We start from the raw sequence: 14,070 nt of genomic DNA, 5'->3' as shown, positions 1-14,070 counted from the left end.
CCTGAATTTTGGAATATTGTGTGCAATTCTGGTGTCCTTCCTATCGTAAGGATGTTGTGAAACTTGAAAGGGTTCAGAAAAGATTTACAAGGATGTTGCCATGGTTGGAGGATTTGAGCTATAGGGAGAGGTTGAATAAGCTAGGGCTGTTTTCATTGGGTAAGTAGGGGTGACCTTATAGAGGTTTATAAAATTATAAGGGGCATGGATTGGGTAAATAGGCAAAGTCTCTTCCCTGGGAGTCTAGAACTAGAGGGAATAGGGTTAGGGTGAGAGGGGAAAGATATAAAAGAGACCTGTGGGACAACTTTTTCATGCAGCAGGTGGTACATGTATGGAATGAGCTGCCAGGGGAAGTGGTGGAGGCTGGTATGATTGCAACATTTAAAAGGCATCTGGATGTGTATATGAATAGGAAGGGTTTGAAGGGATATGGGCCAGGTGCTGGGAGGTGGGACTAGATTGGGTTGGGATATCTGTTCGGCATGGACGGGTTGGACCGGAGGGTCTGTTTCCGTGCTGTACATCTCTATGACTCTATGACTCTATCCTTGAACCTGAGGGACAACAGAAGGAGAAATAAAGTGAAAACACCCAGAGCTAGAGAAGAGTTACTGTGAAGTAAGGATCTTGAAAGATCAAGATGTAATTTTAAAAAAAAGGCTTACCACATTGAGTCTAGATTAGAATAGGGCTGGAAAAGCACAGCAGGTCAGGCAGCATCCGAGGAGCAGGAAAATCGATCATTATGAGATATGTCTGAGTGGCAGAATCTTACTCAAAAAGGTACATATAATGGGATTGAAGGGTGAGAAAAATAAGGACACCATGATTGTTGTAGCAATGGGAAAGAACTGAGGGAAGAGCACAGTGAGGATGATATTAGGAAGGGTCATTGCAGGGACAGCAGAACAGCACACAGATTAAAAAAAATCTAAATGGGAGAGGAACACAAGAGGAAGATGTAATTGAAAACTTCCAGTTCCTGAGACATGACAGGTGGAAGACAATGTGTATCCTCCAGATGACCATTATGCAATAGGAGTATGATGTATTCAGAATATTAGATTAGATTACTTACAGTGTGGAAACAGGCCCTTCAGCCCAACAAGTCCACACCAACCCACCGAAGCACACCCAACCAGACCCATTCCCCTACATTTACCCCTGCACCTAGCACTACGAGCAATTTAGCATGGCCAATTCACCTAACCTGTACATTTTTGGACTGTGGGAGGAAACTGGAGCACCCGGAGGAAACCCACGCAGACACAGGGAGAATGTGCAAACTCCACACAGTCTGTTGCCTGAGGCGGGAATTGAACCCGGGTCTCTGGCGCTGTGAGGCAGCAGTGCTAACCACTGTGCCACCATGCCGCCCCCAAATATATTATGCAGTTTCTTGTTTCGATCGGGCCCAACAACAGTGAACAATGTATTGGCTGTACTCTACCCAGTGACTAAATGACTTGGCAGATCACGTTGTCCAAATGCGTGTGTAGGTGCTGGTTGATAAATTCACATCACTTTTTCACTAATAAGTAGGATCATGTAACAGCTCAATTAAACTACACCATATGAGCCAGGAAATTCATTCAAGAGAAAACTTAACTTGTAAATATTATAAACCTTGCCTAGTATTTTTGAATAAAATTAAAGTAATAATTCAGTAGTAGGTTTCAGTGATAATTCATTCTTTGTTTATGCTTTGTTCTTTGTCCTGAGGTAATCCAAATCTCTAAATTGATTTTTTGATTATAATTGGCTTCAGTTATTATTGAGCCTTTGATTACCTAATGTTTTGATGGTAGTGTATGGTTACTAACTGAATGGTAGTTGACACTGAAATGTCAATCAGTCTGGAATGTGGAATGATTGCCATTGACGAATGATATAAGGCAGAGATGTCTTTATTTTTAATCTATTCTTTCATGGAAAGTGTTCATCACATGCTAGATCAGCATTTATCAATCATTCCTAATTGCCCTTGAACTGAGTGGCTTGCTGGGTCATTTCGGATGGTAGTTTGGAATTAACCACATTGTTATGGGGTTTGGAGTCACAGGTAGGCCAGACCTGTGTTAAGAATGGTCGATTTCATTCCCCAAAATCAACCAAATGGGTTTTTACTGTAATCAGCGATAGTCGTCATGGTATCCAGTACTGCAGTTTCAATTTGTTTCAAACCAACATCTGAGTGGTGAATCCATGTCCTTCAAGCATTAGCCTAGACTTCTGGATTACCATGTAGTAATGTTCTACAGTCTCTCGGTGTTATGAATGTAGGGTGATTTTATTGAATGTAACTTGGCATTAAAGATCCAACTCAATTTCTTTTCTTTTTCAGATTTATTTCAGCATGTTGGAAATCTACAACGAAAAGGTCATTTTTCCTTCCTACTGGGATATAGATGAAATATTGTCCACTTTCAGACCAACAGTATGAATGTACACTTTAAGTCAATAATACATTAGTGTGAGAAAAAGGCTACTTCTAAAGAATGATGTTGAAGATCTTGCCAATCAAAGCTTTTTTATATAACTGAACATTTTATTAACTCATATTGTAAAATAGCATTTTATTTACTTTACTGAAACTGACAAAATATGTTGAGATGTACTTATAATGCAAGGATACAGTATTGTTTAATTATTATTTTTCAGCAAATACGCGAGCTCGTTTATTAAGAGGGGTTTCTGGTTCTAATCCATAGAATTGCCTTGGATATTGTGTGGCTGGAGATAATCACATAGAAGCAGTGAAGACTGGGCAGCTTATGGCTGTGATCAGATACATCTCCACAAGCCAAGCTTTGCATTAGATGAAAACTGATCTTTTAAACATACTTATAACCAATGGAAAGTTTTGTTTTCAATAAATACTGCTCTTAACACTGAAACAGAAAACAATCACAAGGATGAGGATGCGAGGCAAAGAGGAATGGAAATAAAAGGGGTTAAGTCAAAATAAGTAACAAAAATATTAAAAATAGACAGGAAAAAACACTAGTTTCCTTAGTCTCAGAGGACCATAAGCTGCTCTCTTATTAGAGAGAGATGACTCGTGATGAATTTAGCCTGAGGGTCATCACATCTCTAATGAAGGGCAAGGTCAAGAAGGCAGGACCTTTATAGTGATGGGAAAGAATCGAGGTCAACTAAACAGGGCAAAGGGACTTGAGAGAATTAGAGTACAAGCAAGTTTGATAATGTCAATCAATCACAGGCGATGGTTTGCAATTTTTCTAAGCAGTAAGTCACTTTTAACATTATGATTTCCATTTAAATGGTAAAACTTACTTGGCATTGTTAACAATCATGCTGATTTATTACTGTAATGTTGGGATTCATTTCAGTCTGATATTTCATGGTGCCAATTGTCGTACGGGTCAATTGAGAGACACATTTTTACTGCATCTAAAACCAATCTGCTTCCTAGGTGGTAGACTTGTTAGCCAAGAGTAAACAGCCTAGAGATCTAAAAGTGCGAGAAAGTCCCCAAAGGGGCTTCTACGTGGAAAATCAAATGTTGGTGCCTTGTGAAAGCTATGAGCAAATCCAACAGTTGCTGAAGGAAGGCAATACAAAGAGAATCACAAGGTCCACCAGCGTCAACGCGGTCAGCAGTCGTTCACACTTGATCACCACCATCCGATTCAAACAGGTAATGATCAACAGCAGCCGGTGTGGTGACACCAGGTCAGACAGTTTGGTTTGTTAATAACCATGATTCATTTAATTCACTTCAGCAAAGTTTACAATTACATTGATAAACTGGACTTAAGTGTACAGCACATAATTTCAAAGACTGTAAACAACACAGAACTCAGAAACTTGGTAAATAGTGAAGAAGAAAGTAACAAACTTTGGGAGGACATTAAGTAGTAAAAGTGCCACACAGCTGGCAGGTAATATTTAATACCAAGAAGTTTGAGGTAGTTCACTTTCATTGGGAGAATGAAGAAAGGCAATACAGATAAAATGATGGAAGGTGAAAATGGTTGTATTTTAAAGATACAGGATTGTTACAAACACAGGTATGGAGTTCAAACATAAGGATATTATATTAAAAAATGGATTGATAAATAAAACTGAGAATAGGTCCCCAGTTTGAATGTTGGGACTTGCTTTTATAGTGTCAAATGTCTAACAAGTCACTTGAGCAAATCATCAGATTTGTTGTTGGAACTGTGCCCTTATCGCAGTGCGAAAGTACCAACATGTTCAAAAAGACAATGCTGGGACAAACAAGCAATTTGAAAATGATAGTTCTTACAAACAACAAATTAGAGAAGTAAGTTTTCGATGAATTCACTTGAGAGTATGGAATGCAGAACAAGCTGTGGAAGAGGCAGCAAACTGGCAAATCCAGGGGGAAGCTGGATAGACATTTAGCTTAGAACAGGATCACATGTGACAGGAACAAAGACCGTAGTGTGTTTGCTCAAGCTGAATTGGAAAATATTATAGACCTACAGATAAGGAGCAGAGGAGTAGGTCTGATTAAATAACTCTTTCAAAGAGCCAACACAAGCACAATAGGCCAAGTGATCACCCCTGCTGTGTTATTCTATGATCATGACCAATTTTGGAAACCAGAGTATAGGAGAGATGTCAGTTCCTTTGCAAGGGTGCAGAGGAGATTTACTAGAATGAGACCTGGAATGCAAGCATTTGGTTTTATGGACAGACTAGAGAAATGAATCAGTAAAAATATGTGGGAGGGAGATAGAGAAAAAGAGACAGGGAGGCTCATGGTCTAGACAGCTGAAGGCATAATCGGCAATGGTGGCTCAACACCCAGGTAAATAGTGCTGTGAAGAAGGCATATGGCGTACTGGCTTTTATTGGTAGAGGAATTGAGTTCCGGAGACCTGAGGTCATGTTGCAGTTGTATAAGACTCTGGTGCGGCCGCATCTGGAGTATTGTGTGCAGTTTTGGTCGCCATACTATAGGAAGGATGTGGAGGCACTGGAACGGGTGCAGAGGAAGTTTACCAGGATGTTGCCTGGTATGGTAGGAAGATCGTGTGAGGAAAGGCTGAGGCACTTGGGAATTTTTCATTGGAGAAAAGAAGGTTTAGGGGTGACTTGATAGAGGTGTACAAGATGATTAGGGGTTTAGATAGGGTGGACCATGAGAACCTCTTTCCACGTATGGAGTCAGCTATTATGAGGGGGCATAGCTTTAAATTAAGGGGTGGTAGGTATAGGACAGATGTTAGGGGTAGATTCTTTACTCAGCGAATCATGAGTTCATGGAATGCCCTGCCAGTCGCAATGGTGGACTCTCCCTCTTTATGGGCATTTAAACGGGCATTGGATAGGCATATGGAGGATAGTGGGCTAGTGTAGGTTAGGTGGGCTTGGATCAGCGCAACATCGAGGGCCAAAGGGCCTGTACTGCGCTGTATTTTTCTATGTTCTATGTTCTATGAAAGAATTGGAGTAGGGCAGAAGCTGTGGAAGACAAAAGAAGGTTAGAAAATTCGAGGAAAGCTGAGGCCATGTCAGGATTGGAGAACAAGATAATAGTTTTCAAGGTGATGTGTTGCTTAACCTGGAATCAGCACAGCACATGCATGAACAGGAGCTCAGGTTTTAGATGAGCTCAGTTTTCGAGATGGTGCAAGGAAGGAGGCCAATGTGAAGTGTATTGGAATGGTCACCCATGTTGAGAGCTACCGCTAGACAGAAATTGGACATTGCCATCTGAATAGGGGAGTTTTTATCCAACTGTATACTATTATTATAATGATGATAAATTTAATAGATTCTCTTGCTGTTGTATTCCAAATGATTGCCAAACATTTTTAGTTAGTTTTAAAATAGCAACATAGGATAAGGACAATGCTTTTTAGAGTCATACAGTCATAGACACGTACAGCATGGATACGAACCCTTTGATCCAACTTGTCCATGCCGACCAGATATCCCAACCAATCTAGTCCCATTGCCAGCATTTGGTCCATTCTCCCTCCAAACCCTTCCTATTCATGTACCCATCCAGATGCCTTTTAAATGTTGCAATTGTACCAGCCTCTACCACTTTCTCTGGCAGCTCATTCCAGACACATACAACCCTCTGCAATAAATTGTCCCTTAGGTCTCTTTTAAATCTTTCCCCTCTCACCTTAAACCTATGCCCTCTAGTTTTGGACTCCCCCAACCCAGGAAAAAGACCTTGCCTGTTTACCCTATCCATGCTCCCCATGATTTTATAAATCAGGTCAGCCCTCAGCCTCTCAGAATCCAGGGAAAGTAGCCCCAGTCTTTTCAATCTCTCCCTCTAGCTCAAATTCTCCAACCTTGGTAACTTCCTTATAAGTCTTTTCTGAACCCTTTCAAAAGTTTCACAACATCCTTCCTATAGGAGGGAGACCAGAATTGCACGCAGTATTTCAACAGTGGCCTAACCAATGTCCTGTACAGCCACACCATGACCTCCTAACTCCTGTACTCAATACTCTGACCAATAAAGGAAAGCATACCAAATGCATTCTTCACTATCTTTTCTCATTCAGAAAAATTGGTCAATGGTACAGTTGATTAGTTAACCTGAAGACCATAGAACACATACCACTTCTTTTGCTGATATTCTTTCACACAGGTATTTTTAAAAGACCACCTCACGAAACAGTCTGACATCAATTTGGTAGATTTGGCTGGCAGTGAAAGGCAGAAATCCTCTGGTTCTGAGGGAGACCGGCTGAGAGAGGGAACTGCTATCAATCTCAGCTTAACTACGTTGGGCAACGTCATCAGGTGGGACAGCCCTGAAAGCAAACTTAAAATGCATGTGGAACAGTGGAACAAGTTGATCTTATGCAAATTTAACCTTCCAATTTAAATTTCTCTTCTTCAAAAAATAATGTCTTCAGACTTTAGGGAGTAAATACCTTCCGGATGGTCACGGTGTGATTTTGTATCCATCTCTTTGCATCTCTGTTGGACATCTCCTCACCTTCGTTTTCTTTGTAAGAAATAATAAAATTTTGCAAAGATGAGACAGCAGAGACAGTCATCGGAAACACAGATCCAGGGAAATTTGGCTGGGTGCATTGAAGTATATGCTGAACATATGGAGTAATAATTAAATTACTATGTTGTTTGAATTTTAAATGGCAAGAAGTAGAGCGGCTCAGTGGTTAGCACTGCTGCCTCACAGCACCAGGGACCTGGGTTCAATTCCTGCCTTGGGTAACTGTCTGTGTGGAGTTTGCACGTTCTCCCCGCGTCTGCATGTGTTTCCTCCCACAGTCTAAAGATGTGCAGGTTAGGTGAATTGGCCATGCTAAATTGTCCGTAGTGTTAGGTGCATTAGTCAGAGGGGAATGGGTCTGGGTGGGTTGCTCTTCGGAGGGTTGGTGTAGAATCTAATCTAAAAAAAACTAAAGAGTTAACAGAATGCATTCAATAATACTTCACTGAATGCAAATAATAATGGGGATACTGTGCCTATGGTTTTGTTTTAAAACAAAACATTATGGTAATGTGTTTTAATATGATGTTATCAATTTTGCTTCTTCCCTCAGAACAAGATTCTGATTTGCAGTTTGGAACATTATGATATTTTGCCCTTTTTTTAATGGGTCAGTACACAGTAACTTAGTGGTTAGCATTGCTGCCTCATAGCACCAGGGCCTAGGTTCAAGTCCAGCTTTGGGTGACTGACTGTGTGGAGATTGCACATTCTTCCTGTATCCATATGGGTGACCTGCTTTCTTCTTATGGTTCAAAGATGTGCATGCTAGGTGGATTAGCCACAGACAATGCAAGGTTACAGGGAAAGGGGTTGGGCCTGGATGGGATGTTCTTTGGAGGGTCAGCGGGCCAAATGGCTTTCTCCCACACTGTAGAAATCCTATTATTTCTATAAGTCCTGGCAGGTCGTTTAATTTTTGGAAGCTTCACAGTTTCGCTTCATCCTTTTACACATAGTCAGCAGAGATCTCTGGGAAGGAGCAGAATGAGAGAGGGAGGAAGTGTTGAAATTGTAACAAGTAGGTTTAGTGGACCTGTTGGTTTATGTTTACTGCCAATTTCTTCTGGTTAGTCAGCAAACAGGAATAAAGGCCCTTGTTCCTTTGTCTCCCAGGACACTGTAGTTAATTGCAGGAGTCATCATGTACACTGGCTCAGCTTAGACTCTCCAACACATTGGGTGGAAGTCAGCCTGCATGGACCATAACTCCCACATAGACCACTTGGGCTGACCGGCCTTTTGCTGTGCTGTAAATTCTATACAAGGTTCTACATAAAGTTTTCCCTAGTGCCTGATTGTAGATGACACTTACCTCAAACATAACCCTTTACTTGCTTTCAAATTGTTTACACTTGATCAATGGTCCATGAAGGACACTAGCAGCAAACTTGTGAAAGTAATAATCCTATTTTGAATTAGAGCCAATATTTCTTGTTCTTATTCCCATTTGCCTTTCCCAATATAATGTCTAAAATTCCAATTGATGTCTCAGCAGTTTCCCTATCTTCTGTACTGACTTGGAGAGTGTTTCCAGAACTTTCTGTTCTTGTTTTTTTGATAAGGATTATCTAGTCTGACTAATGATCTTGTGTGGATGGCAATGGAGTTGTGGTGAAAAGGAGGGGTTGGGGCAATGAAATATATCAACTAATCTTCCTTTTTCAGGTGTTGTACTAGCTGAAATCTTTATCCATTTTAATCAAGACATTCAGCCCGAGAAACAAATGTTATGTTATCATTGAACTGCCAGAATTGAGACAGATTAATTTACCAATTTATTCAGCAATGACAATGGTTTTCATCTGTTAACTGTAGCAGAAACACATTCTGTAAGAAAAAATAAATGCGTTGAAGATAAAATAAATACCGTTATAAACATTTATCTGGACAATAAGGGCTGCGTGCTGCAAAGATGCATGAAGGTTTGTGACATCACTACTCAGAGCTGACGCCACAAAGATGGTGACCTCCTGCACCCATTCTGACAGTTCACATTGTTACAAATATCAAGTTACATACCAACAACTACATGATCTAACTCTACTGAAACTTTCCTAGATTGGTTAGGGCTATATTCAGTGGCATTTAGAAGAATGAGGGGTGAATCCCTCAGAGACCAATAAAATTCTAACAAGATTACACAGGAAGAATGTTCCCAATGATTGGGAGTCCATAGAAGCTTTCATGGAATCCCTACAGTGTGGAAACAGGCCAATCAGCCAACACCAACCCTCCGAAAAGCATCCTACCCAGACCCATTTCCCCAACGAATGCATCTAACCTTCACATCCCTAAACACTATGGACAATTTAGCATGGCCAATTCACCTAACCTGTATATCTTTGGATTGTGGGAGGAAACTCACATAGACATGGGGAAAACATGCAAACTCCACACAGACAGTCGTCCGAGGTTAGAATCGGACCCGGGTCCCTGGCATTGTGAGGCAGCAGTGCTAACCTCAAGAGCCAGGGGTCACAGTCCCTGGTAGGCCATTTAGGACTGAGATGAGGAGAATTTTTTTCATACAGAGAGTGGTGAGCCTGTGGAATTCTCTGCCATAACAAGTGGTTGAAGCCAAAACATTGGATGTTTTCAAGATGAAGATAAATGTAATTCTTAGGCTAAAAGGATCAGAGGATATGGGGAGATAGCAGGAACAGGGAACTGAGTTGGATGATCATCTTGAATGATGGAACAGGTTTGAAGGGCTGAATGGCCTACGCCTGCTCCTATTTGTACTGTTTCAATGTTTTTCTTTCATGTATGCATTCAGTTCCCCATTTGTGACTTGCCTCAACAGCTCACTATAGTTTTGATTTCCACAATCTATCCACTCTCTGGATAAATAAAGTCCTCTTGAAATTCTTATTGGAATTATCAATAATTTTTATTTATAGCCCCATTTTGGATTAGTCTCAACAAATGGAATAACTTCTGTGTATTTATCCTATTAGCCACCTTCACAATATTGACAGACTTTATACCAGAGACTAAGAGCCCCAGAGTTGAGAGTGTGCTTGAAAAGCACAGCTGGTCAGGCAGCATCTCGGGAGCAGGCAATTCGTCATTTCAGGCATAAGCCCTTCATCAGGAATGAGGCCGGGGGCTAAGAGATAAATGGGAGGGGTGGGGTCGAGGGAAAGGAGCTGAGAATGCAACAGGTAGAAGAAGGTGGGGGAGAAAGTGATAGGTCGGAGAAGTGGGTGGAACGGATATATGGGAAAGGTGATGGACAGGTCAAGCTGCTGTGCTTTTCCAGCACCACACGCTTGACTTTGATCTCCAGCATCTGCAGTCCTCACTTTCTCCTGCCTAAAAGCCCCAGCCTGTTCACTCTTTCTAGGTAAGTCAGAAATGGGATAGAATAAAATAGCATGTACAAGAGAATGACAACTTAATGAAAGACAATATTATTCTGCATGTTATCACAACATTTGTATATATCCCATTCAAATCTATAACTCTATCTCTCGGATTAGAATTAAATATCTATCATTATCTATTCCCAATTACAACTGCAACAAACTGAGTTAAATTAGTCCAGGAAATGAATTGTGGGGGCCCTTGCTTTTTATTTAATACACTCAGTTTGCTGGCAATGATAATATTTATTTCTCATTCTTAAACTGAGTGGCTTTCTCAGCTACTTCAGAGACAGTTTAGAATGAATACGGGATTGAAGTTGATTTTAAGCCAGACTGGGTAAGTTCAATAGTTTTCTTCTGTCATGGGATAAATTTACACAACAATCCAACTGCTTTATGGCAATCTTCCTGCATTCCAGCTTTTCATTTAAATTTTCAGACTTTTAAACTATGGTGGTGGGGTTTGAATTTGCATTTCCTAAAATTGTTAGTCCAGGCCTTTGGATTATTGTAATGTAACCACTACACGGTTGTATTCCCTCCTGGTTTACGTTGCTCAGTACAGATGGTATGTTTGTTGAAGTCAGAAGTCACATCACACCAGGTTGTAGTTCAGCAGGTTTATTTGAAATCACAAGCTTTCAGAGCACTGCTCCTTCATTAGTGCTCTGAAAGCTTGGACTTTTCAAATAAGCCTGTTGGACTATAACCAGGAGTTGTGTGACTTCTGACTTTGTCCATCCCAGTCCAACACCTACACCTCCACATTATGTTTATGGAACAAAACTTTTATTTCTTTATTTTTCTAATTTTGTTTCCCTAAGAATTTGTACTTAAGAATCTATATCTCGGTACCAACCCAGTCCAACACCTACACCTCCACATCATGTTTATTGAACAAAATTTTTATTTCTTTTTCTAATTGTTTTCCCTCAGAATTTGTACTTAAGAATCTGTACCCAGGTACCTTTGTACCTGAGATGGGGCCGTAAGTGACGTCCTGTACACTTTTCATGATAGTCATTTGAGTACATGTGACAATAAAGCTAATTCTAATTCAAAGTTTCACATATTCTATGTTTTTTTCCCCTAGTGCTTTAGCAGAAATAGCCATGGGGAGGAGGATGCTGCATGTGCCATATAGAAACTCCACACTGACCAAACTACTGCAATCAGCTCTGGGAGGAAACAGTAAGACAAGGATGGTAAATGCTCAGTTAGAAAATTGTGATGTGTGCTCTGACAAAACTATTCAACAAGCAAGTGTGAAGAGGGTCAACTTTCAATCTTTTCTCTCTCTCTCTCTCTTCACTTCCAGGCTGAGCCTCCTTGCCTTACCTTTTGCTTTAAGTTTGCTCATTGAAGGGCTGTGGGAGTGAGATCCCTGGCAGCAAACCATTTCTCAGCAGAGTCTGAACCCCTGCAGACTCTTGGAATCTGCCTCTGTCCTTAATTTATTTGGGGCTGACGTAGTCTCTTAATTGGTTGCCTTTGCTCTATAATTGCCTTCAGGATCGTGGCATCTGCAATTCCAGGATCCTGACCTGGATATTTGACTCTGGAATATAATCCCAGCCCATGTGTCTAAGTGGTAGTAAATCCAATAAACAAAATCTCGTGTGAAATTTTCTTAGTGCAGCATTTACTGGTAACCACACAACCAGATTAGCCACAGGCCGGACCAGTCTAATTAAGAGTATTCAATTTGAGTCTCCTACACATTGAGTCAGGTCTTGTAGCTCTGTGACGACCAAGTCATGTTCCCCCTAATGTTAGTGGCGACATTCACCATTTACATAAAATAAAGGCCAGAAATGCCAAGGAAGGGATTACCTTTGCAAATCAATCATGCTCCAAGTTACCTGTTGTACCTCGTTAATTTATAAGCAAATCCCAACCTGATTTCCACATGGATGCGCTGCCTACAAATGAGGAACTGTGTTCCTCATCTTATTATCAGCATTCCTTCAGTTTGGATCCAAGGAAATTCCCAGATACCAATGACATTTAAATGGGGCAAAATCAATAAAAATCAATACAAGCGACAAAGCTAAAATAGTAAATGCTTCATTGTGCATTTGGCAGATGAGGAGGCACAGTATACAAGAATACTGTACATTTTTTTTTTAGTACTGTACATTTTAGTTTTTTTCCCCCTTTAAAAGCGTGAAGGAGAGGAACCCGAGGCACTACACGGGTAGTGCCTCCCACCCGCCCTCCTCCTCTAACCTAATAATAACACCTGTTGTGGCAAGCAGGTAAGTGCTGAATTTTGCTTGTATTATTTAGACACAGTTTTTGTTTAAACAGTTAGCTTTAGAGGGATGGCAGTGAAGGCAGTGCAATGTTCCTCCTGCAACATGTATGAGGTGAGGGATGCCATCGACGTCCCTGCCGATTACACTTGCAGGAAGTGCACCCATCTCCAGCTCCTCCAAGACCGTGTTAGGGAACTGGAGCTGGAGTTGGATGAACTTCGGATCATTCGGGAGGCAGAGGGGGTCATAGATCAGAGTTATAGGGAAGTAGTAACTCCAAAGATGGCAGATAGATGGGTGACAGTGAGGGGGACTGGGAGGAAGCAGCCAGTGCAGGGACCTCCTGCGGCCATTCCCCTCAAGAACAAGTATACCGTTTTGGATACTTGTGGGGGGGATGACTTACCAGGGGTAAGTAACGGGGCTCAGGTCTCTGGCACGGAGCCTGTCCCCGTTACTCAGAAGGGAAGGGTGAAGAAGAGCAGAGCAGTAGTAATTGGGGACTCGATAGTTCGTGGCACAGATAGGCGGTTTTGTGGGAACGAGAGAGACTCACGTTTGGTATGTTGCCTCCCAGGTGCAAGGGTACGTGATGTCTCTGATCGTGTTTTCCGGGTCCTGGAGGGGGAGGGGGAGCAACCCGAAGTCGTGGTCCACATTGGCACCAACGACATAGGTAGGAGGAGTGCTGAGGATGTTAGACAGGCTTTCAGGGAGCTAGGTTGGAAGCTTGGAGTTAGAACAAACAGAGTTGTTGTCTCTGGTTTGTTACCCGTGCCACGTGATAGAGATTTGAGGAATAGGGAGAGAGAACAATTAAATGCGTGGCTTCAGGGATGGTGCAGGAGGGAGGGGTTCCAGTTTTTGGATAACTGGGGTTCTTTCTGGGGAAGGTGGGACCTCTATAAACAGGATGGTCTACACCTGAACCTGAGGGGAACCAGTATCCTTGGGGGGAGGTTTGCTAGTGCTCTTGGGGGGGGTTTAAACTAACTCGGCAGGGGCATGGGAACCCAGATTGTAGCTTCAGGGTGCAGGGCCTGGAGTGTAGGGACGTGAGGAACATGGCATCAATTTCCAAGGAGGGTGCCTGTAAACAGGGAAGTGGCTTGAAGTGTGTATACTTCAATGCAAGAAGTATACGAAATAAGGTAGGTGAACTTGCAGCGTTGGTTGGTACCTGGGACTTCGATGTTGTGGCTATTACGGAGACATGGCTAGAACAGGGACAGGATTGGCTGTTGCAGGTTCCGGGATTTAAATGTTTTAGTAGGGTCAGAGGTGGGGGTAAAAGAGGGGGAGGTGTGGCATTGCTTGTCAAAGATAGTATTACAGCGGTGGAAAGGACGATGGATGAGGACTTGCCATCTGAGGTAGTTTGGGCTGAGGTTAGGAATAGGAAAGGTGAGGTCACCCTGTTAGGAGTCTTTTACAGGCCTCCTAATAGTCCTAGAATCAT

At 41.8% G+C, this 14,070-nt stretch overlaps 1 protein-coding gene across 1 annotated transcript in view; it reads left to right on the top strand.

The window, feature by feature from the left end:
- kif28 (kinesin family member 28) overlaps positions 1–14,070 on the top strand; it is a 71,385-nt gene that overhangs the window by 14,084 nt on the left and 43,231 nt on the right. Inside the window, exons 4-7 of the mRNA XM_043696754.2 lie at positions 2,348–2,383; positions 3,440–3,664; positions 6,611–6,765; positions 11,447–11,558. Of these exons, the coding sequence (XP_043552689.2) occupies positions 2,348–2,383; positions 3,440–3,664; positions 6,611–6,765; positions 11,447–11,558 (528 nt within the window). The remainder of the gene's footprint in view (positions 1–2,347; positions 2,384–3,439; positions 3,665–6,610; positions 6,766–11,446; positions 11,559–14,070) is intronic.

Source organism: Chiloscyllium plagiosum, unplaced genomic scaffold (assembly GCF_037043375.1).
Source record: "Chiloscyllium plagiosum isolate Xiang-an unplaced genomic scaffold, Cpla_swu_hap1 HiC_scaffold_10, whole genome shotgun sequence".
Classification (NCBI taxonomy): Eukaryota; Metazoa; Chordata; class Chondrichthyes; order Orectolobiformes; family Hemiscylliidae; genus Chiloscyllium; species Chiloscyllium plagiosum.
Note: the sequence above shows the minus strand (reverse complement) of the source record. Positions and strands in the feature narration are given on the sequence as shown.